Source organism: Grammomys surdaster, unplaced genomic scaffold, assembly GCF_004785775.1.
Source record: "Grammomys surdaster isolate TR1022 unplaced genomic scaffold, NIH_TR_1.0 62, whole genome shotgun sequence".
Taxonomy (NCBI): Eukaryota; Metazoa; Chordata; class Mammalia; order Rodentia; family Muridae; genus Grammomys; species Grammomys surdaster.
Genome location: NW_021604564.1, coordinates 25,412,774 through 25,433,252, shown reverse-complemented (window position 1 = coordinate 25,433,252; position 20,479 = coordinate 25,412,774). Strand labels below are relative to the sequence as shown.

Sequence of the window (20,479 nt, the reverse complement as noted above, 5' to 3'; positions counted from 1 at the left end):
CCCAACCCTGCAGAGACCTGATGCACTAGGGTGGGATACCCAGGAGATTCCCCACCCTTGCAGAGGAGAAGGAACTATGTGAGGGGAGAACTGGAAGGGGAGAGCAGCAATCAGGATATAAAATGAATAAATTAATGAATAAAAAAGCTCAAGAGAGAGAAAATAAGTAAATAAATAAATAGCTACCAAAATACCACTGAATTTATTTTGTCTCAGCCATCTACTGCTGGGCATGGGGGCTGCCCTTAAGTGTGGTTTGTGTACCCAGTGGTGTTCCATTGAAGAAAACTATTTTTCCTTTGCAAGTGGTTTTGAACTGGACAAACTGTCTTGCTTAGGGATGGGTGCTCTCCCTTTACTTCTAAATAGTTAATTTATTAATAGTGCAAATATATAAAGTAATGATTTGTTTATGATTTTTTCACTTTGTAAAAAAACTTAATTACTACAGAATCATTTATATTAACAAATCAAAAAATCACATCAGCACAACATACTCAAACACACACATATATATTCTAAACATAAATTCTAAATGTATGCATTGTACAAGACAATAAATAGAGATTTAAAATTGACTTCAGTTAATATGACCTCTACTTTGCTGAACTTAGTAAGCTTTACTATAACCATACAACTTATAACTAGAAACAGATGTGTTCATATCATATAATAATGGTTAAGAAAAGCAGTTTATACTTACGGACAAAGCTCAACTTCTAAATATTGCTCCGTTGTAGCATTCAAGAAAAATGCTTCTACAACTTATGAAAATAGACAAGACATAAGAAATTTCATTTTGATTGAGTAGTAAATAATTTATTCCATTAGAATAAAAAGTGAATTACTAAGCTTCATAACTCATCATACTATTCCCCCATTAGGAAAGTAAGCAAAATAAATACCTAGAGTCTAGAAGAAAAGCATATGAAACAAGCTAACTTCTATTTCTCCCACAGAAGTCTGTCATGAATTAAAAGGAAATATAAAGCCTTGTGATGGTGAGGCCATAGGGAAATCAGTATTTCCGCACAGATGGACTCTTGGCCAGTTATCTTCAGCTTGGAATTTATCCCAAGTACACAAATTAGACAACTAGAAAAAGAAATTAATGCAATTCTACCCATCAAAGTATAAACTAGAAATGATGATGTAAACACCTATCTCTTCTTACATAAAATTATCTTCTGTACATAAAGAAAATACCTATTATTCATCAAAACTGATGACATTCCATAAGGCATGCATTTCATGTAAAAGAACCCAATGGTGCTGTTAACATCCAAGACAGCGAAATATGCATTGGTACGACAAGACTTCCATGATACTTATAGGTTGTTGATAGAGCAGTAACTAAATGTATGAGCTACGAATTAAATGTACGTGAGATTTAAATATGTGTATGTTATACATACGTGTGCCAGGGACTATCTGTCTACAACATGAACACAACAAATACAAAGAGTGGTGGGGCTCATGTGGTACTTAGCAGATAACCTGCTTGCCACCAAGCCTACGGGCATATGCCTGATGGCCTGTGCTAGAGCCCCAGAACCCACATAGAGGGAAGAGAGAACCCATTTCCCCAAGTTGTTCTCTCACCTCCACAAGCATAAAAATGTTTTTTCAAACTAGTTATTAAAAAGTAATTTAAAAACTACTGGTTATTTATAATTGGAAGTCTTTGTTATTATATTATTTAGGAATTTTCTGAGCATTAGTAGCTTTAAAAATTAGTTAATTGTGAATGTACTGCATCTTTCTTATAAGTAATTACAACATCATTAAAACACACAAAGTGAAAACCGATGGCTTTTTCTTTGTACTTCGGTCTAAAACTGGCCAGATATTGTCTAGACTTCTACAAACAATTTTTTAAAAAATAAATATGAAATCATACTTGAGTATAATTTGCTTTTTGCATTAAAGAAAACTTTTATATGAAGAATAAATTTAAATTTTCATTTAGAGAGGCAGACAGTTCATTCTGGCTTCAAAGTGAAAAAAAATGTCAAATATATTGAGTGGGAGATCTTGGGGAAAATTCTTAATTTCTATGTAATGTAATATTTTATATCTATGGGATGGCATCATGAACAGTATCTCAAAAGGAAGCCTGCAGCTTGATAAGGTTATAGTACAAGTAGGTCAGAGAACAAACCTGAAACCATTTAATTTCCTGGTATGTCTTTTGGCCTTAATTTGATAAGTGAGATTATCTGACAGCAGAAAGTAAGTATTAAATCTCACACTGCAGTATTTCTCCAGTAAGTAGCATACTCTAAAACTCCTACACAGGAGGCTTTTATTGTAAAGATGCCAATTTGAAGATTCTTAAAGGACAAAATGGGGAATATCAACTTTTTTTTTTATAGCAGATGACGTACATAAAAAAAGGAAATGTGGCAGCAACACAAACATCTGTATTTGGGCCTGCCATTTTTCTCTGTTCTGCTTGTATATTGGAGCCCCAGGGGTAATGGGAGGAAAGTCAGAATGACGGATGGTTAGGCAAGATCAGAAACTGCGTCAGTTGTTCAGAAGCATATTACTTCCTAACAGCAAGATAAAATAATAGTTCTCTGAAAGGTTATTAGAAAAAGATTTATGTTTGTAATAAAATACAATACTTCTACTTACCTTCATAATTCCACAGTTCACTGAAAGGCTTTCCTGCTTCTCCAAGAGGGGCTGGAGGATCATTGAAAAATGGAGCCCTAACCCTCATCTTCACTCCCTGCTCACATGGACTCAGCCTGACACACACTGGCTCATGCCTCACTGGAAAACCATCCCAAGTGTATTCAATTTTAAAATCCATCTAAAAGAAAATTCAATCAAATTTGTTAACAACATAGAACAGTTCCCTCTACTTAACAATGAAATAAAAATTGAAACAGGAGACAGCAAGTCAACACAAGTAAGCACAAGATCCTAGCAGTCAAAAGGCTATCTGGGCCATGGAAAATTATGAACTCTGAATTCTACTTCAAAATACAATTGGAGCTTAAAAGCTTCATGACTTTTAGTCTGGATGTAGCTCTGTTTCTTTGTGTATGCAAAAATCATTGTAAATGTTATGACTAAGTCCAGCATAGAAACTATAAATGTACTTAACTACATGAGTTTATGTTTCTCCATATTTAGCCAAGATTCAATCCTTTGTATAAAAATAAATATATTTATCTCATTAGTACATAGATTTGTTTTGTTTCTGACAGATAGTAACATATGTATGTGTATATATATGTACATGTATACATATATAAATTCATTATTAGTATTTTCCATTTTTCTTAGCACTTATTAATTGTACAAAATGATGGACTCTCTTATGACATTTCATACATATATATATATATAATATACTCTGATCATCTTCAATCCCTTATTACTATATCATGTTCATGTTCTTCCCTCAATGTTCCCCTCCTTCTACTTTCACCTATTGTCTCTATTGTTTTCTTTTTCTTTAATAATGGATACATTCATGCATGCATATAAATACATAAATATAACATGCTGAGTCTATGTAGTGTTGTTCATATACTCATACATGTTTTTACTTGGTATTGCATAGCCAACCAATTAGGGGGCTCATACCATACAACTAAATCTCTTCTCAACTCCCTTTTCAATTTCTGAGACTTGACTGCCCTCAGTTTCTTTCAGTTTCTTTGCACAAAGGCTGATAAAATAGAGACATCTAAATTGTCCCTGGCCTTCCTCATCTAGAATAACCCTCCCTGCCAGTCTCTAACTGCTACACTGTTTCACTTTGATTCACACAATTTAAATTGCATGACATATAGAGAGGAATTTTAGGTCTGCATGATCTGGCTGGAATACAGACATGCCCTAGGATACACCTTTAATCCCCAACAATGTAGATAAAGTTCATTTGTAGAAGGAAGCAGCCATGTTGAAAAGTGATGATTAATTGAGGGGCAGACAAAGTGACAAATCAGAGAAAGACTTGACAGAATGAGTCAGAGATAGGATACACCCAATTCTCACCAGGACAAACAGGAAAAACACACACACACTGGGGTTGGGGGGGCAGGGAGAGAGGAGGCAGTTTTATGGGTCAGTTTTACAGGGACAGGTTGCAGGTGAAAACAGAACAAGCCAGAGAATGAGAAGGAGCCAGAAGATTAGAACAGATTGACAAAAGTTAATTTGAGGCCAAACAGAACAATTCAATGAGAAGCCAAAAGAAGATAGTTTGAACCAATTAGCTTAGAGAGGAGTTTTGATCGAAAACAACTGAGTTGAACTAGCCTTCCAGAGTTCAGAAAGAACAAGAAAGGTTGACCTTGCCGGGCGGTGGTGGCGCACGCCTTTAATCCCAGCACTTGGGAGGCAGAGGCAGGTGGATTTCTGAGTTCAAGGCCAGCCTGGTCTACAGAGTGAGTTCCAGGACAGCCAGGGCTACACAGAGAAACCCTGTCTCGAAAAACCAAAAAAAAAAAAAAAAAAAAAAAAAAGAAAGGTTGACCTTATTCAGCAGTAAGCTTTGAAATGACAATTACATCTGTCGAATAAAATTTACTTTTATAGACATATGTATTTATTATCTCTCAGCCTAAGCTAGAATGCTCGAACTAGAAGCTATTTATATGTCAAGTGAATACCATTCTAATGTCTACAACTAAAATTTTGAGTGTACGGTTTTTAACAGAAGAGACCTGCTTTGTCAGTGGCTTCAAAGTCTTGTTAAAAGCTATGTATTAATATGATACGTCTAAATCGCAGCTCCTTCTAAGGCTTGGGGAACATTAAGGAAGAAGGGAAGAAAGATTGCAGGAGCCAGAGATTTGAAATCAACTTTGTCAACTCAGACTCAAGAGATAGTTCCATATGGATAAATATATTAACAGCACAAACTGAATGCAGTGATTATTTGAAAACAAACAAAAGACATGAAGCTAGGAGAGGGCAAAGATTAAGGAGTGGGTCTGGGAAGAGTTAGGGGGTAAGTATGAGCAAAATCATTGTATGCATATATGAAATTCTGAAAGAATAAAAATATATTATGTATTATATACTTACATATGTGCAAGTGTTATATATTTCATTATAGACATGCATTATATGTAATATATATGTAAATATGTGAACAGACTTTAATGTATATGTACATATGGAAATAGCTTCAAGTGTGGGTATAGTGTAACATAAAGAAAGGAGTCTAAGGACGAGTAATACTAAGTAATGAGGAAAGACAGTGCAGACAAAAGGACACGAGTCATGAAGAGGATGTAAGCTAATTGCTTTTCTAGCCTCAACTCTTTCATAGGTTTTTTTTTGGGGGGGTAGTTTTCTTTGTTTGTTTTATGGTGGAGAAGTGCATAGAAATGTAATTGATAATGAAAGGGTAAAGCCCTAAATGAAGATCTGTGGCTTCAGAGAGGCCACTCTGAGTGTCCTAAAGGTACCGCACAGCAATGCAGCACGTTTGGGAGTGTGTGACTGTTTGAGAGGCTGCCTTAACTCAGTTATGTGATTTTATTTGTGAGCTCATTACAATAAAAATTACAAATGAATCATGGGAAAATATCTTAAGGCTCAATCTCTTAAAGTTAGATCTCATAAACAGCACTATGACAAAACATCAGAGTCAGAATTAATACTACCAAGGTGATCACTATCCTACTACACAGTTGTACTAGCAGCTTTCTTAAAACAAATGTTGTTAATCTGCAGTTTTCACTTTTTTAGACTTACACTTTAAAAAGGGTTAACTTCAATTGTTTTCATTTCTATGTAAGGAAATCAAAAGAGAGACACACTCATGGAGCATCACTTAGGAGACAAAAAAAGTGTAAAAGAAATGTTAAAGAATATTTTTTCAATAAAATGACTTCTAAGAAAAATTTCCAAGTTCCTTCATTTACAAAAAAAAAAAATCTTAGGTTTTGTTTTTGTTGTTGTTTTTTGACAGTACATACTGCTTTTCAGTTTGCATGTGGCACTGCACCACACATTTCTAAGAAAAGGAAAGAAAAGGAGGGAGGAGGAAGTCAGGGGACCCTGCCAGCTGGAGGCAGAGGGACCATCAAAGGTTTTCAGTCCAAGCAATGACAGACTTTAAAGAGAAGCTCAAAAGACATATCAATAGAACACAGATCTGGAAGGTCTTCGTTTGGCGCTAGCTGTGCTCTCTGGCCCAGGTCTGAGCAGTGGGCTCCCTCTTAGGCTCTGCCCAGTTGCTCCTGCATTCTAGAGGGAGAGACTAGGAATTCTGAAACAGACAAACCTGATTTTTCAGTGAAAAGTGTTGAGAAGACACACAAAGGAACACCTGAAAGCTTTTAATTACACCATTTGAATTCTGGGTGTTTATTTCTTAATTGTTTTAAGAGAGAAGGATAATTCAGCAACACAAGCCCTATAAAACCATTTGAAAATGAACTGTAAATCACAGAGATTATAATAAAATATGTAAAGTAGCCATTCATTTATTGTAATTAGATGCTAACTTAAACATTAAAACATTCGGCATAATTTATATCACGTGGTGGTTAAAGGTTGTGATGTTGAAACCATACTTTCTGGGCTCAAATCCTTGTGTAATGAGCTAGCTTCCAAACTTGCTTACTTAAATTCCAACTTCGTATATTCTGAAGGTTTGCTAGACAGGAGCCTAGCATATTTGATGTCAATACTAGATGTTTAGTGTAAATTTATTAAAATTATAGTGAAACCTGTCATTAGTTTTCAATGTCTCAAACTTCAAGTGGTTTGTGCTTATTTCAACCACGATTATATAAAACCAAGCACTTCAAGTGCGAACCTAAAAGTTCTGTTTCACTACTCAGTTTAGATGAAACTATTGATAATTTTAATATGGAAGTTACACTTTGCTTTCTCCACACCAATATATTCTATCAATGCTGACTGTAAATATTAAATTTATAGCTACTTACTCAATGCCAACTTCCAGCACAACAATGTAGGGCTCAAATGTAGGAAAGTCTCTTTGAGGCCAGTCAATAAAAAAAGTTCATCAGAAAGTATCCTATATTAAACTTAAAAAGAAGTGGAGCTTGCACAATCAGTGGTTTTATTGTTTTTTTGCTTTTTTGTTTTTTGTTAAGTTTATGGCCACTAAAAACCAGATCAGGTTGATGCTTCACTGCTTCAAAGCTAAATTAAACCTTTGCGTGGCTAGTACCAACACATACATATTTAATAGAGACTCTTTTTAGAGGAATGAGGCTAATACTGTTAATGATGTTTTATGAGTACACGATTACAAAATGTCTTAAACGGTTAAACAGAAAGTCCAGCTTCATCCAGGGCATACACACCTTTTGTTTTATTTTTGTGTGTGTCCATGTTGGGGAGTGCGTCTATACCTGTGTATGATCTGAGGTTGAGTATCAGTGGGATGTCATTCTCAAATGCTGTCTAGCTTTACATAAACGTAAATCATTAGTAGCACCATTGCTTCCTTGTTTTTTTTTTTTTTTTAACCTTTCTTAAGTTTATTTTCACCAGATATTTTTGAACAGGAAAAAAAAAAGTCTCATTAACATGCCTGATCTTACTTTTTGAGACAATGACTCACAGACTCTGGAATCACTTTCCAATTTGTTTAGGCTGCTGGATAGAGAGTACCCCTTTCCCCTCATCCTGTCTCCTCTCCAGCACTAGTACTAAAGGCATATGGGGATCTGCCTAGCTTTTTATGTGAGTCCTGGGGAAGTCCAGGCAAGCAGTTCATAACTAAGCTATCTCAGGCCCAGGGCATATTTAAAGAAACCTTATTTCAATGCATAAAACATATAATCAATTACAAGGGCTCTAAAGCTCATAGCCCGATAAACTTCAACTGAGCATTTTTTATTACAAATGTCTTTTTTCCCCCAACATTGTTGTATGTTTTATGTTTTAAACTTTACAGCTCAAATACTCATAACGTCACTTCGTAAAACTGTGAAAGGTAGTTTACGCCCCAGTACAAATTTTATTTTATTTTTGCAAAATTTTTATCTCTCCTTAAATCCGAAGAAATATCTCTGAAATATCATTTGCAGGCTATCCTGGATCCTGACCAGGTGCCTTCTTGAAGCCACAGTGTTAAAGATTGGACGACAGCTCTCTTTTCTAGGCACAAGAGAGTCACCAGTTTCAGAGTTAGAAGCGATGGCTCTAAACTGGGGGACTCGAGTCACCACAGCCCGAAGACTGATAGCCCGCCCTGCACAGATGCCCACAGACTCTTAGTGTCTGCGAAATCAAGACTCGGGGGAGGAGGAGTGACAATGAAAAGCCATATCTAGTGCCTGCTCCTATCACAGTTTTCAGTTTTCTTACAAAAATTATATTAAATTAAAAATGCGCCACACTACCTCAGACAGACAATCGCTGCGCCACTGCGGAAGGCGCCAAGCAACCCACTCAGCCCCCAGCACGGCCTCAGGGACCCGCCCACCGCCTGACAGATAGCCAATCACCTGCCGGCGCCTGAGACAGCGCGATGACGCACGCCGACGGCCGCGTGATGACGGCCGCGGCGTCACCGTCTCCAAGGAACGGTCCGGGGCACCGCTTTCAAAGTCGCAGGGCGGGCCGAGTGGACTCCGTGGCCGCTCGTGCTTCCCCGCGGTTCTGGCGTCGCTCCTCAGCCCCGCGGGGACGACGCCGCCGGGTCAGGCGCGTCCCAGGGTCGTCCTCCCGCGTGGTCTGTCGGGAACTCGGCGCCCTCCAGCCGCGCGCCGCCCCGCGGCCCTTCCTGTCAGTCCCGGTCCGGCCGAGCGCGGAGCGGAGTCTGACGCGGGTCGCCTGGGTTCGTCCGAGCGGCGGGCCGGGCTGCGCCGCCGCGTGAATGAGATGCTGACGTCTCCGCGCCAGGGCTCGGCTGCCCCTGCGACCCCTTAGCTTTTTATTTGCCCTCACAGCGGGAGGCTGCTTTTTTTGTTTGCTGTTTAAAAAAATACCTTCTTTCCCCCTGCGAGGAATCGATAAACGTGATGAAAACTCCAAACTAAAATATCGAAATGGCCACAGAAATCGACTTACTGAGAGACCAAAGTAAGCGCGCCCTATTCCCTGGTGGAAAATTCATCTGTAAGGTGCAATGTCGCTTTCCTTGACCCACTAATGTGTTTGTGAATGCCGGTCGGTCCCAGCGTGAAAATTTTAAAAACTTAAAAAGTCTGCTGCACAAAATGCTTGGTGATGTACATGAGACTGTGTATGTAACTTAACGAAGCAGAACCGCTAGTAAATACTTGTAGAATATTCCTTAAGCGTGCGTAGGAGTCAGCCAGGCACGAAATAGATTTATTTGTTATGCGTCTCTTGTGCTCGAAGAAACTCGAGGGCTGGTGGCCAGGAAGAGTTTCCAAGCCTGCAGCTTAGGACCTTAAGGCATTGCTCTGGTCATTAGTTTAATAGGTATTTGTTGACCTATTGTTTTATTACGTGCCAGGTGCTATACATGTAGCTGATGTAGGGATGAGATGGAGAGATTCTTGTTCTCCAAGCATGTAATTGGCGGAAGGAGATACATAAATACCAATTATACACTGAAATAGCAACTGCTGACTCGTTTGCATCAGTTACCAAGTAGTGATGAAATTATTGAGTAAACATTGAAATACAAAAAATAGCATCTACTAACATGGTGCTAAACAAATACTGACTATTGTTCAGTGATCAAACTACCGCCAGAGAAGATGCTATTTGGACAGAAACTTGATGTGTTTACTGATAAGAAAGGTTTAGGTGTCCAAATTATTTGCATCATTGAAGGAATTGGGACATATGCTTTGTTTAAAAACAGCACAGTTGCCTTGAACAATATATAGAGGTTTATAGAGGAGTACAGTTCCTTAGCTGCAGTCTTAATCATAGGGAAGAAGTGACCTAAGGAGCATGTAGAGATTGAAGGCCGAGAGATTTGAAAGAAAGAAAGAGTACTCGGGTATTTTCTTGAGCAACAGAGAAGGTTGGGAAAACATGCTGAACTCCATATGGAGTTCACAGACAGAAGTTAAGGACATACCCTCTAGGTTTGTTTCTATATGTACATTGCCTCTCTCTTACACTTCACAAGTTTGATCTTGGGCAAAATTCTTAGCCTCTGTGCCTATGGTTAGTACATGTTAAATGCTCTGCTTCCCCCACCCCCACCCCATCCCACCCCCACACACACTATCTATAGTGTTGGGGGATATATGCATACATATATATGTATGTGTATACACTGTGTGTGTGTTGACATTACAACAATAGCATTATTTCTTAAGAAAATAAGTAGGAAAACACTCCATCATTCACTCTGTAAAGATGAATAACTGGCCACAATCTGAGTAATTTTCGAGAATGAGTTTTGCTTGTTAGAGATACACCAGAATTTGAGAAGATGAGTCTTAGAAGAATAAAACAATCATAATTCTTAAATAAAAATTGAATCTCAAATATGAGCAAACCCAAGTAAGAGGATTTATTTTTTACTGAAAATTGAATTGTAAGTCAGTAAAACACAAGCAGAGTGGAAAAAGAGATTCCCAAATAGAAGCAGCAGAACCTTAAGGGCTTGACATTTGTATATTCAGGAAATGGAAGCATGGGATTTTAAGGTTTGTATGAAGAGATAAGGATGAGTGTTAGGAATCTGTGAACTTTTTCAGTTACTAGACCTTGGATGTCAGTTAAAGATGGAGGTTGTCCCACTAGCCATACCACCTACTACTGTTGAGATAAAAGATGACTGTGTCCATTTTCCCATTTGCCTCTCATATTCTCTACATTGATTGTTTATTTGTTTGTTTTTTCAAGGCATTGTTTCTCTGTGTAACAGTTCTGGGTGTTCTGGAACTGGATTGTTAGGCCAAGCTGGCCTTTAACTCTGTTCCCTCTGTCTCGAGAATGTCGAGATTAAAGATGTGTACCACCATACCTAGCCTTCTCCATTAACTTCTATCAATCTTAATTTCTTCTCACTGGCTTTATTTGTTTTTTTGTTTGTTTGCTTCTTTGTTTTGTTTTGAGAAGACCTGTCCTTAGATACTCTGTGTAGCTTAGGTGGGCTTCAAACTCAACACATAAAATAAAATCTTTAACATTTTCAGAAGTCCATAAGAATATGCCTTTATGTCTTTTGGGTACAGGAGGATTTCCTTTGTAGATTTGACTTTCATTTAAAGAAATAAAATGATAATAAACTTAAGTATTGCATGATACTGCCAATGTCTCCAACATTTACAGAAGCAACTGGTTAATGCATTTGCATATTTATGTGTGTTTGTTTATAATATAAATTTTAAAAAGTAAACAAATAAGCATCATGGCAAAGTGAAACATTCTTGTAATATATACAATTCAAGTCCAGAAATGGGAATGGCTACAGTATCAAAAAATTTATAATCCCTCCCTCTTCCTCAAAGATAGTGAAAGATAATCACTATCTTTAATTTTATACCTTAATTTATTTTTTCAATATTTTAATTTTAAAAAGTAAGATCATGAACCATTTATTCTGTGCTTCATCATTTATGATATTTTGAAAATTTATCCTTATCAGATATATAGATAGGGTTAGTTCATTTTAATTGCTATACACTCTTGGCAAAAATAAATATACATGTATGGGTGAGTGTCTGGCCAGCATGAATGTTTATGCATAACATGCTACGGAGGCCAAAAGGGAGTGTTGGATTCCCTGAGACTGGTGGTACAGTTGTGAGCTACCATGTGAGTGCTGGGATTAGCTAGTGCTGTGTCTGCTGAGCCATTTCTCTAGCCTCTCTAATTGTCATTTATGTGTGTGCACGCGCTTTCCCTGTTTGTTTTCTGCTATGAATACAGGTGTGACATGTTAGAACTCTCAGCTTTATTCTGGGCCATCTTTTTCATTGTTTCATGGCACTCCTGTTGAAATTAGATTCCATGTCCTACAATTTGTCCTCAGTATAGAACAGGTAATGTTTTCAGCCAACTTTAAGAATTCCAAAGTATTGCCAGGCGGTGGTGGTGCATGCCTTTAATCCCAGCACTTGGGAGGCAGAGGCAGACGGATTTCTGAGTTCAAGGCCAGCCTGGTCTACAGAGTGAGTTCCAGGACAGCCCAGGCTTTACAGAGAAGCCCTGTCTTGAAAAACCAAAAAAAGAAAAAGAAAAACAAAAAGAATTCTAAAGCATTTATGTACAGCTTAGTGTTGCCTCAGTTCTAGCACCCAAAAGGCAAAGACAAGAAGATTCTAGTGAGTCAGGCAAGCCTAGGTTACATATGAGTTCTAGGTCAGCCTGAATGGTGGCCTATCTTCAAGAAAGGAAGGAAGGAAAACAGAAAGGAAGAATATGGTACATATCTTCCCAATTCTTTTGTTGAAGAAGTAGAAACAAAAAGACAATAGAGAATGTTTCCACTTCTGCCTGATAATTTAAATTTAGGAAATAAGAAAGATTAGTTCTTTGTAGACATCCTGTGTTCGTTCCATTTGGGAGTCATTATTTAACTTATGAATATAAAAAAAACTAATTTTAATGTTCTAAAATGATGTGCTAAAATTGATGATTCATCTTATGAGAAGCAATCTTACAGGCCAGAAATCTTTCATTGGATATATCAAATAGTAGCTACTATTTTTCTGGTTTTACAAAGTAGACTGTTACTCAAATTGATTTTTTTGTCTGTTTCAGATGTTAAGCTAAATGATATTCTTAGGCAGCATCAAATCGAACATATTTTCAGAGACCCAACTATGCAGGTATGTGGAATAATTAAGTATAAAAAAACTAGGTTGAAATTTGATTGTAAATATATCTACATCCTTATGAATTATTGATTACAGTCAATGCACATCCTCTATAAATTCTACTTAGAATTATTCACATTTGAAGTTGTCTATAACCTTTGAAACTTTTCTTATATCTTTGATTCTTGTAAGGGAAAATTTGGTTTTGCTCTCTGAAAGTAAGCTCTTTGTCTATAGAAATTGCTTTAATATTGTTTCTAACTTTGGAGCTAATGTTGATATGTTAATGTAGCTAAGATCTGATATGGGAATTCATTTAAGCTTTGGAACATACTAAAGTGATTTCTCAAGATGTGGCTAGCTGTATAACTATTTCAGTTATATAATCACAACATTATGACAAAAGGAATGTTGTTTAAGTGTCCTTTATGTATAAGGCCCTGATTTTGACTCCTATTTCCCCAATTTAAAAACCCAGAAATTATGAATATAACATAAACTAACACAAGTAATATATATGCATTGGCCTTTAATGTTTATTTCCTAAGGTGCTTTTTTTTTTACTTCAATTTTAGATTTTATCAACAAGGTATGTCTGATAAATATCTTAAAGCATAGATCTGAATGCTTAATTAAGCAGTAACAGCAACAAAAGACAGATTTTTGAAGCTCTAGAGATCTCTGGACATGATATTGTGGCCCATCGGCCAGACACTATGACTGGCTTGATCATGACAGTGTTTTTTTACCAGCAACACAGCAATAGATGCAAGAGCACCGTTAGGGGTGTCTGTTATGCATGGTGATTATAATTATTGGAAACCTCAGAGGAGCAAACCAATCAGGGACACATCTTTCCTTACCATTACACAAATTATAGTTGTTTTAATTCTTAGCAGGTATAGGTTCTTTTCTAAATGTACTGTTTTATAATTATATAATAAGTCTTGATTCCTATCCTTAATCTTCACAGTAAAATATTGTTTCTGCTTCCAGTTCTTTTGTAGTCCTCCATATCTTCCCAACTTCATTGTCACATGTCTTTACCTTCATTGTGTACGTTAACATGATGAGAGAAGAGGTCATGTGGTAGCATAAAACAGGTGTTGAGCTCCTTTCTAGCAGTGATGCTCATAGTATAGAACAAGTGTAGTTCATCCCTTGAAGGATTCTCCAGCTAAAAGGCGTGGAGATGTAATCTAGAGATCCAGCCCTGGAGTCAGACTTAGAGTGGTGGGGACAGAGGGGCTGGGGCTACAAGCAAAAGGTATTCCAGGAAGTCCTAATGACATACTGGCAGTCCTATCCACAAGGGAAACATACTGTTCTTGAGAGCTTTAAATCCAGTGTGGGATTTGGTGTAACAGTGGCTTCTCCCATGTAGTAGGTTAGCATTGGAGAAGAGAGCGGTTGCATTTTCTTCATGTCGAAGAGCACTGTAGACAGGCATGGCAGAAAGTTAATGCTATCACAGCCACCAAGAGATAGCTGCAGTCATTCTTGGTTACCTCATATTTAGGTTCTTGTTAGAGGCTCATCTGGGCTGGTCTAGGTAGAAGATTCTCATTAGAAGCCATCATAACTTGCAGTTTAGCCTGTCAACAATTAGCTGCATTATAAAAAAGGTAGACTATAGTTCTATTGGCAAGAATGTAAGAACAAAGCATTGGTCAGAGTATAAACTGACAATAATGACTTCAAATTCTGGAGATCTAATAATGTAAGTATGCTATCCGCCATTAAGAACAATGTGTTGTGATTTGGATGTAAATATTATATATAGTCATTATTCAGCCTCACACAGTCACTTAGTAAATTTTAAAAGCACAGTGATGTGTCACTATATATTTCACAGGATGGTTACAAATAAAATAGTGGGATGTAATATTATGTGGATTGTTTCCCCGAAGGTTCATCTATCGAGGCTTAGTCCTTGCTCTGACCCAGTTCCAGAGAGATGGAACCAAGTAGGGAGGAGCTAGGTCAGTAGGGACATGACTTGTAGAAGGGAGTCGTTCTAATCTCTAGGAATGAGTTAGACTCACAAGCGCTGTTAGAAAAGAGGAAGCCTAGTTCTCCTTTGCATGTGCTTTCAGCATGATGCTATTGGCCGTGCTGTGGTGAAGCTAGGAAGGTACTCACTAGGGCACAGCAGAGACTGGCATCGTGCTCTTGAACCTTAAGAACTGTGAGATAATTGGGCCTCCTTTCTTCAGACAGTATACAACCTCTGAAATTCTGTTTTAGGAATGGAAATGGACTAAGGCAACCATGTGTTGTTGGTGGGAGTCAGTAACTTAAACAGAAAACATGCAACTACCATTAGACTCAGCATTTGTGCTCCTGAACATCTACACACACGCATGCACACACTCATGTACAAGTATTTATAGCAGCTTTCCTCATAATATGGTTACCTTTTGTAGGAGAGTGGTTAAGTAAGAAGCACTTGTGTTTTATGTACTTGTAATATTATACTATTGTTGGACAGTAAAAGGGATTAGTTGACTGAGTGTGGAGGCTTAAACCTGTAATCCAGCACACAGAAAGCTGAGTTAGAGGATGTTGTGATTTGGGGGCTATCCTATGCTACAGAGTAAAATGTGCTCCCAAACATCCACGATACTCTACCGAAAGGAAAAAAGCCAATCCCAAGCGATTACATTCATGTTAACTTCCTAAAATGAAAAAAAAAATGTACATATAAAACTGACTAGTGGTTGCCTAAACCTGAGGATAAGGAAGTGTAGTGGGAAGGTAGTGTGACTAAAAGGAGAACTGAATGATCCTTGGCTCATGAAAACTTTCTTATCTTCATGTATGTGTTATCGCTATCATGGTTATGGCATTGTACTGCAGAAGGTCCCTATGCTACAGTGGTATGACAAACAAATTTTCAGCTTTGTGATATGAAAGTGACATTCAAATCTTTTCTTGAATGAATAACACATGGTAAGATGCTCTCCCATGGTGATGGGCAGCAGCAGTGAGCCCAGCTATATAATCACAAGTGTGAACATACTCTGCAGGCTCTATGTTGTTGAGCCACCATGTTTTATAGGACAGTGTGTTAAATGCATTTTGAGCTTACATCATTCTCAACCTCAGATGAGACTGTCATCCACCTTAAATTAAGGATCATCTGTGTGTTACATTGTGGCTTAACCAAATATTTGCATTGGGGAAAGTTGCCCAAAACTTCCTGTCATTATTTTCTATAATTTCATGTGATTCTATAGTTATCTCAAAAAGAAACAGAAAGATGAATACTTTTTAAACTCATTCATTAGAACTGAAGCAGCATTTAAAAGGAAGTGTACTCCCCTATTTGCATTCATTTAATGTAGAAAATGAAGAGCAAGAGCAAATGAAATTCAATGAAAGAAAGGAAGTAGAACTTAAGTTATGAGCTGTCAATGTAAAAATTAGGGGAAAATTACAAAAGTAAAAAGATTGGCTGTTAAAAAAATAAAGTACACAACTCGATTTCAATGAAGATAAAGGGAAAATGATTATTAATGTTTGAGGAAACTACTGAACTTTGTTTTTTAGTACGATCTCCTATCTATGACCTAATGTCTCTATTTTACCCTAACATTTATTGCATTGTGTGGTGTTTTCTAGGTACATGATGAAAGTATCTGTATATGATAATTGTGTCACATGTTGCTCTTGAGCCTTTAAGCCTTCCTTACAGCGTGTTGACCAGAACAGTGAAAGCAAGCAGCCTTGTACTGTTACTGCACTTAATGTAAAGTTACCTTGTTTCACAACAAATTGTGACAATTAGTGTTAATTACTGGTAGATGTTTTTATTAAACAGAAAAATCTTCATAGTTCTTATTGGCATCAGCTTTTTTCTTTCTTTTCTTCCTTTTAAATTACATTTGATAGATTTTATAAAGTTATAAAAATTTTAATGATAATTAATTTTAAGCCAATTTCAATTTTAACTATGATAATGTGAGAAAATATTTTAATAACCTGGTTTTTAATAATTTTTAGTATTTTTTATATTTTTTCTTATAGAACAGCATGTCCAGAGGAGGCAGAGGTGACACACTGGTAAACTCAGTAAATGAGCAAAGGTAAAGTATTACTAAATACATTATTATTTTTTCAATCATTTGATCATTGAAAGAGTTCCTTAATGTATGCGTGCTTATTGTATGGTCTGCTGTAATTAAGCATAAATGACTTGCTAGTGAGTTGATAAATACATTGGTGGGATTTATATGAGTAGATTATAATAGAGGATGATCTTACTTGTTCCCCAAGATACTTGGTAATATCTAAGGTCATCTTTGATTTGTTATGAGCAAGTCCTATGGAAAGTGAGGCTTTACTAGGTGGGAGTCAGAGAAGCTGTTCATTATCCTTCAGTGCTCAAGGCTTCTCTCCTGCTCCTTCCACAAGATCAAGAAGTTTTCAGTCCAAAATATTACTCATGTTAAGGGTTTAAGAGAAAAGGCAAAATACTGATTTGTATTAGACACAAATTTTCATTTTGATATTTATTTTACTTATTACATGCTTAAAGTAAATGGAACTGATTATTTAGTCTTTTAATTCTGTACATTCCTTTAGTTCTTTACCTCCTCTCATTGCTGAGTATGAGAAACATCTGGAAGAGCTAAACAGGCAGCTGACCTATTACCAGGTAAGAAATCATAATCATATAGCTTTTGTAAGGTTTTACTATGAGAAGAAAAATATTAAAATCTCATTCATCTGTAAATGTGTATCTGTAAACACTAGCTTCAGTTTTCTTTTAATTCAGTATTCCCTTGTTCTTGCTGTATGGCAGAGGTATCTTTATGAAGCTGGGAGCTGTGTCCTGATGGCATTATTATTTGTTCATATCTCTGTGCTCAGAGCCATCTCAGAGCACTTCAAACCTTACCCAAATTCTACTTGTGTCATTATTTGCAGAATGGTTTCCCACATCTTCAGATGCTATTTCTGTAACATGCCTTATATATCTTTTAGATAAGATATTATTATCCTACTTCTAATATACACTTGGGTTTTTGCACATTTTATTTTTGATTACTAGTGGAAGTTTATTTTAAGAATAATGGAAATAAATTTAAGACACTGTCTATGTAGCCAGATCTCAGTCTTAGGGCTTCTGAGATTAGGCTCATAAAAAACTAAAACAGTACTATACTATAGGGCTGTTACACACTTAAAGTAACCATGTTTTTAGAGTATAACTAATATTTATAATTTTTTCTTTGAATTGAAATGTTTTTTACATTTCCTCCAGAATTTTCTGATACCAGGATAACAATATAAATATTTGATTTACAAAAGACATTTTATTTTTAAAATAGCTTACAGAGTAATGGGTTTCCATGCGGGGTTTTCCTACATACCTTATTTATAGTGATCCCTCCTAGCTCCACCCTCTTGTGTACTTCTGCTTTTCCTTAACCCTGTTCATAGCTGTACCTTTTGACGCCAGTGTTTTCTTCTCCACTTTTGTTATTGTTGTCATCCCCACTGCCTTCTCTTAAAGCTGCTGCTGTTGCTCCTTTTTCCAGAATATATAGAGTTGAAAATATTAAACACTAAAACACAAAGCTGCCAATCAATTAACAGACAGTTCACGAGAAAAAAAAAAAGGAAGACAAGGAAGAAAGGGAGGGAGGGGGGGGGGGGGGGGGGGGGGGAGGGAGGGAGGGAGGGGGGGAGGGAGGGAGGGAGGGAGGGAAGAAGGAAGGAAGGAAGGAAGGAAGGAAGGAAGGAAGGAAGGAAGGAAGGAAGGAAGGAAAAACAGCAGATAAATATGTAGAAGTATTTCTTAATCAGAATTTCTGTGTCTCAGGCTAAGCCCACCACCTGACAATGGCTGTTCTTTGTTAGAGATTGAATATAATAATGATTGTATTAGGCCTAGATACCAAACCCTAGATCAATCTACTAACAGTAAAGAAAGCATCACTAACAGTAAAGAAAGCATGGTGCCGATGTGAGAAAGCATAATGGCCCTGTATAAAAATAACCTTCAGGCTGGTTTTCTCAGAATAGTGCGGTGGGAGTGGCAGGCTTTAAGTTCATTGTCTTTTTTTTTTCTTTTTTCTTTTTGAGGCAGGGTTTTTCTTTTGTAGCCTCTGATGTCCTGAAACTCTCTGTAGACCAGGCTGGCCTTGAACATACCTTCACCTGGAGAACATGTATGGAAGGCTGCTCACTTTGTGGTGTCTGGGAAGCAGAGAGAAGAAAAGGAATGCTAGGACAAAATAAACCCTTTGAATGCTTACCCCTGGGACCTGTGTCTTTAAACTCAGTGGTATCTATATTGCTTATGAGGCTACGGATTGATTTGTTGATGAAGTTGGAGGCCTTATGATGCAGTCTCCTCTTGAGTTACCACCTCTGAACATGAAGCTTTCAAAACGGACATGTGTGGAGGGCGTTTTCTATGCAACCACACAATAGGCCTATGAATATCTGATGAATCCCAGGGCTTATGAGAACAAGAGAGTTAGAGCTAACGTAACAATTTTTACAGTATTAATTTTTTAATCAATAGAGTGGTATATACCTTTACTAAGAGAACATAATGCTTACATCTCCTAAAAATAGATATTTTCTTTACATAAAGAACTATGTAGATTTCACTTCCAACTTTATTCCTATATAAACTTATAAAGTGAATATGTAGAGTCAGATTCTGTATTTTCATAAGATAATATTTTGTAATTTAATTTTATTTTTTCACTTATTCACTTTACATCACACTCACTGCCTTCTCCCAGTTACCCCCTCCCACAATCTTCCATTCCCCCCCTTCTCCACTGAATGAGTGGGGACCCCCTTGGGCATGTTCCCACCCTGGCACTTCAAGTCTCTGTGAGGCTAGGCACTTTTTCTCCCGCTGATCCCAGCCAGATAAGGCAGCCCAGCTAGAAGAACATAGTACAGGCAACAGCTTTTAGGATAGTCTTCCTTCCATTTATTCGGGGCTCACATGAAAACGAAGCTGCACATCTGTTACATATGTTGAGGAATGCTTAGGCCCAGCCCGTGTATGTTCCTTCATTGGTGGTTCAGTCTCAGAGAGTCCCATGGGTCCAGGTTAGTTGTAGGACTGTAGTTCCTATCCTCTTCAGGGCCCACAATCCTTCCTCCTATTTTTCCATAAGAGTCCCCAAGCTCCATCCACTGTTTGGTTATGGGTGTCTGTATCTGTCTGAGTCAGCTACTGGGTGGAGCCTCTCAGAGGACACCATGCAGGAGCATGTTGTACAGGAGCCTGCAAGCATAACAAGAGTATCACTAATAATGCCATGGATTGGTGCTTGCCTCAGTCTCTGCTCCATCCCCCATGCCTGCATTTCTTATAGACAGGATAAATTTTGAGTTGAAAGTTTTGTGGGTGGGTTGGTGTCTCTAATCGCTCCACTGGGGTTCCTGCCCAGTGGTACAGGTGGTAGCCTCTTCAGGTTCCATATTCCCAATGTATTGTTTCACAGATAGTGAACACCACTATAGTGGTGTCATCCTCCCCATCTTGATTCTTGGATGCCTCCCTTATCCCAGGTTCCTGTTTCAGCCTGGAGATTTCCCCAACCTCCTCACCCCCCTCCTATCAGTTTCAGGTTTCCACTCATTTTCATGGCCATCTAGCCATCTTTCCTCTCCCTCCCCACACCTGATCTGAATCCCCACCATTCCCCCTTCCCAGCCCCGCCTCCCTCTCAGTTCCCTCCCTCCATCTGCTTCTTATGAGTACTTTATTCCCCCTTCTTTGTGAAATTCAA

At 37.6% G+C, this 20,479-nt stretch overlaps 2 protein-coding genes across 10 annotated transcripts in view; one reads left to right on the top strand and one right to left on the bottom strand.

Annotated features, from left to right (window-relative positions):
* Window positions 1–8,406, bottom strand: part of CUNH4orf33 (chromosome unknown C4orf33 homolog) — a 29,893-nt gene extending 21,487 nt beyond the window's left edge. For 4 of the 6 annotated variants that reach the window (XM_028763671.1, XM_028763677.1, XM_028763665.1 and 1 more), the window contains exons 1-3: window positions 8,358–8,406; window positions 2,641–2,821; window positions 704–764 (exon numbers count right to left, since the gene is read on the bottom strand). In XM_028763671.1, coding sequence (XP_028619504.1) covers window positions 704–764; window positions 2,641–2,821 — 242 coding nt within the window. In that variant the 5' untranslated portion in view covers window positions 8,358–8,406. Of the gene's footprint in view, window positions 1–703; window positions 765–2,640; window positions 2,822–6,929; window positions 7,014–8,357 lie in introns of those variants that run through there. The other 2 variants (XM_028763672.1, XM_028763669.1) reach the window with 2 other exon arrangements.
* A 126-nt stretch (window positions 8,407–8,532) lies between these two features.
* The window catches only part of Sclt1 (sodium channel and clathrin linker 1), a 114,841-nt gene continuing 102,894 nt past the window's right edge, over window positions 8,533–20,479 (top strand). For 2 of the 4 annotated variants that reach the window (XM_028762748.1, XM_028762758.1), the window contains exons 1-4: window positions 8,824–9,039; window positions 12,655–12,722; window positions 16,740–16,798; window positions 17,298–17,370. In XM_028762748.1, the coding sequence (XP_028618581.1) occupies window positions 9,006–9,039; window positions 12,655–12,722; window positions 16,740–16,798; window positions 17,298–17,370 (234 nt within the window). In that variant the 5' untranslated portion in view covers window positions 8,824–9,005. Of the gene's footprint in view, window positions 9,040–12,654; window positions 12,723–16,739; window positions 16,799–17,297; window positions 17,371–20,479 lie in introns of those variants that run through there. The other 2 variants (XM_028762739.1, XM_028762767.1) reach the window with 2 other exon arrangements.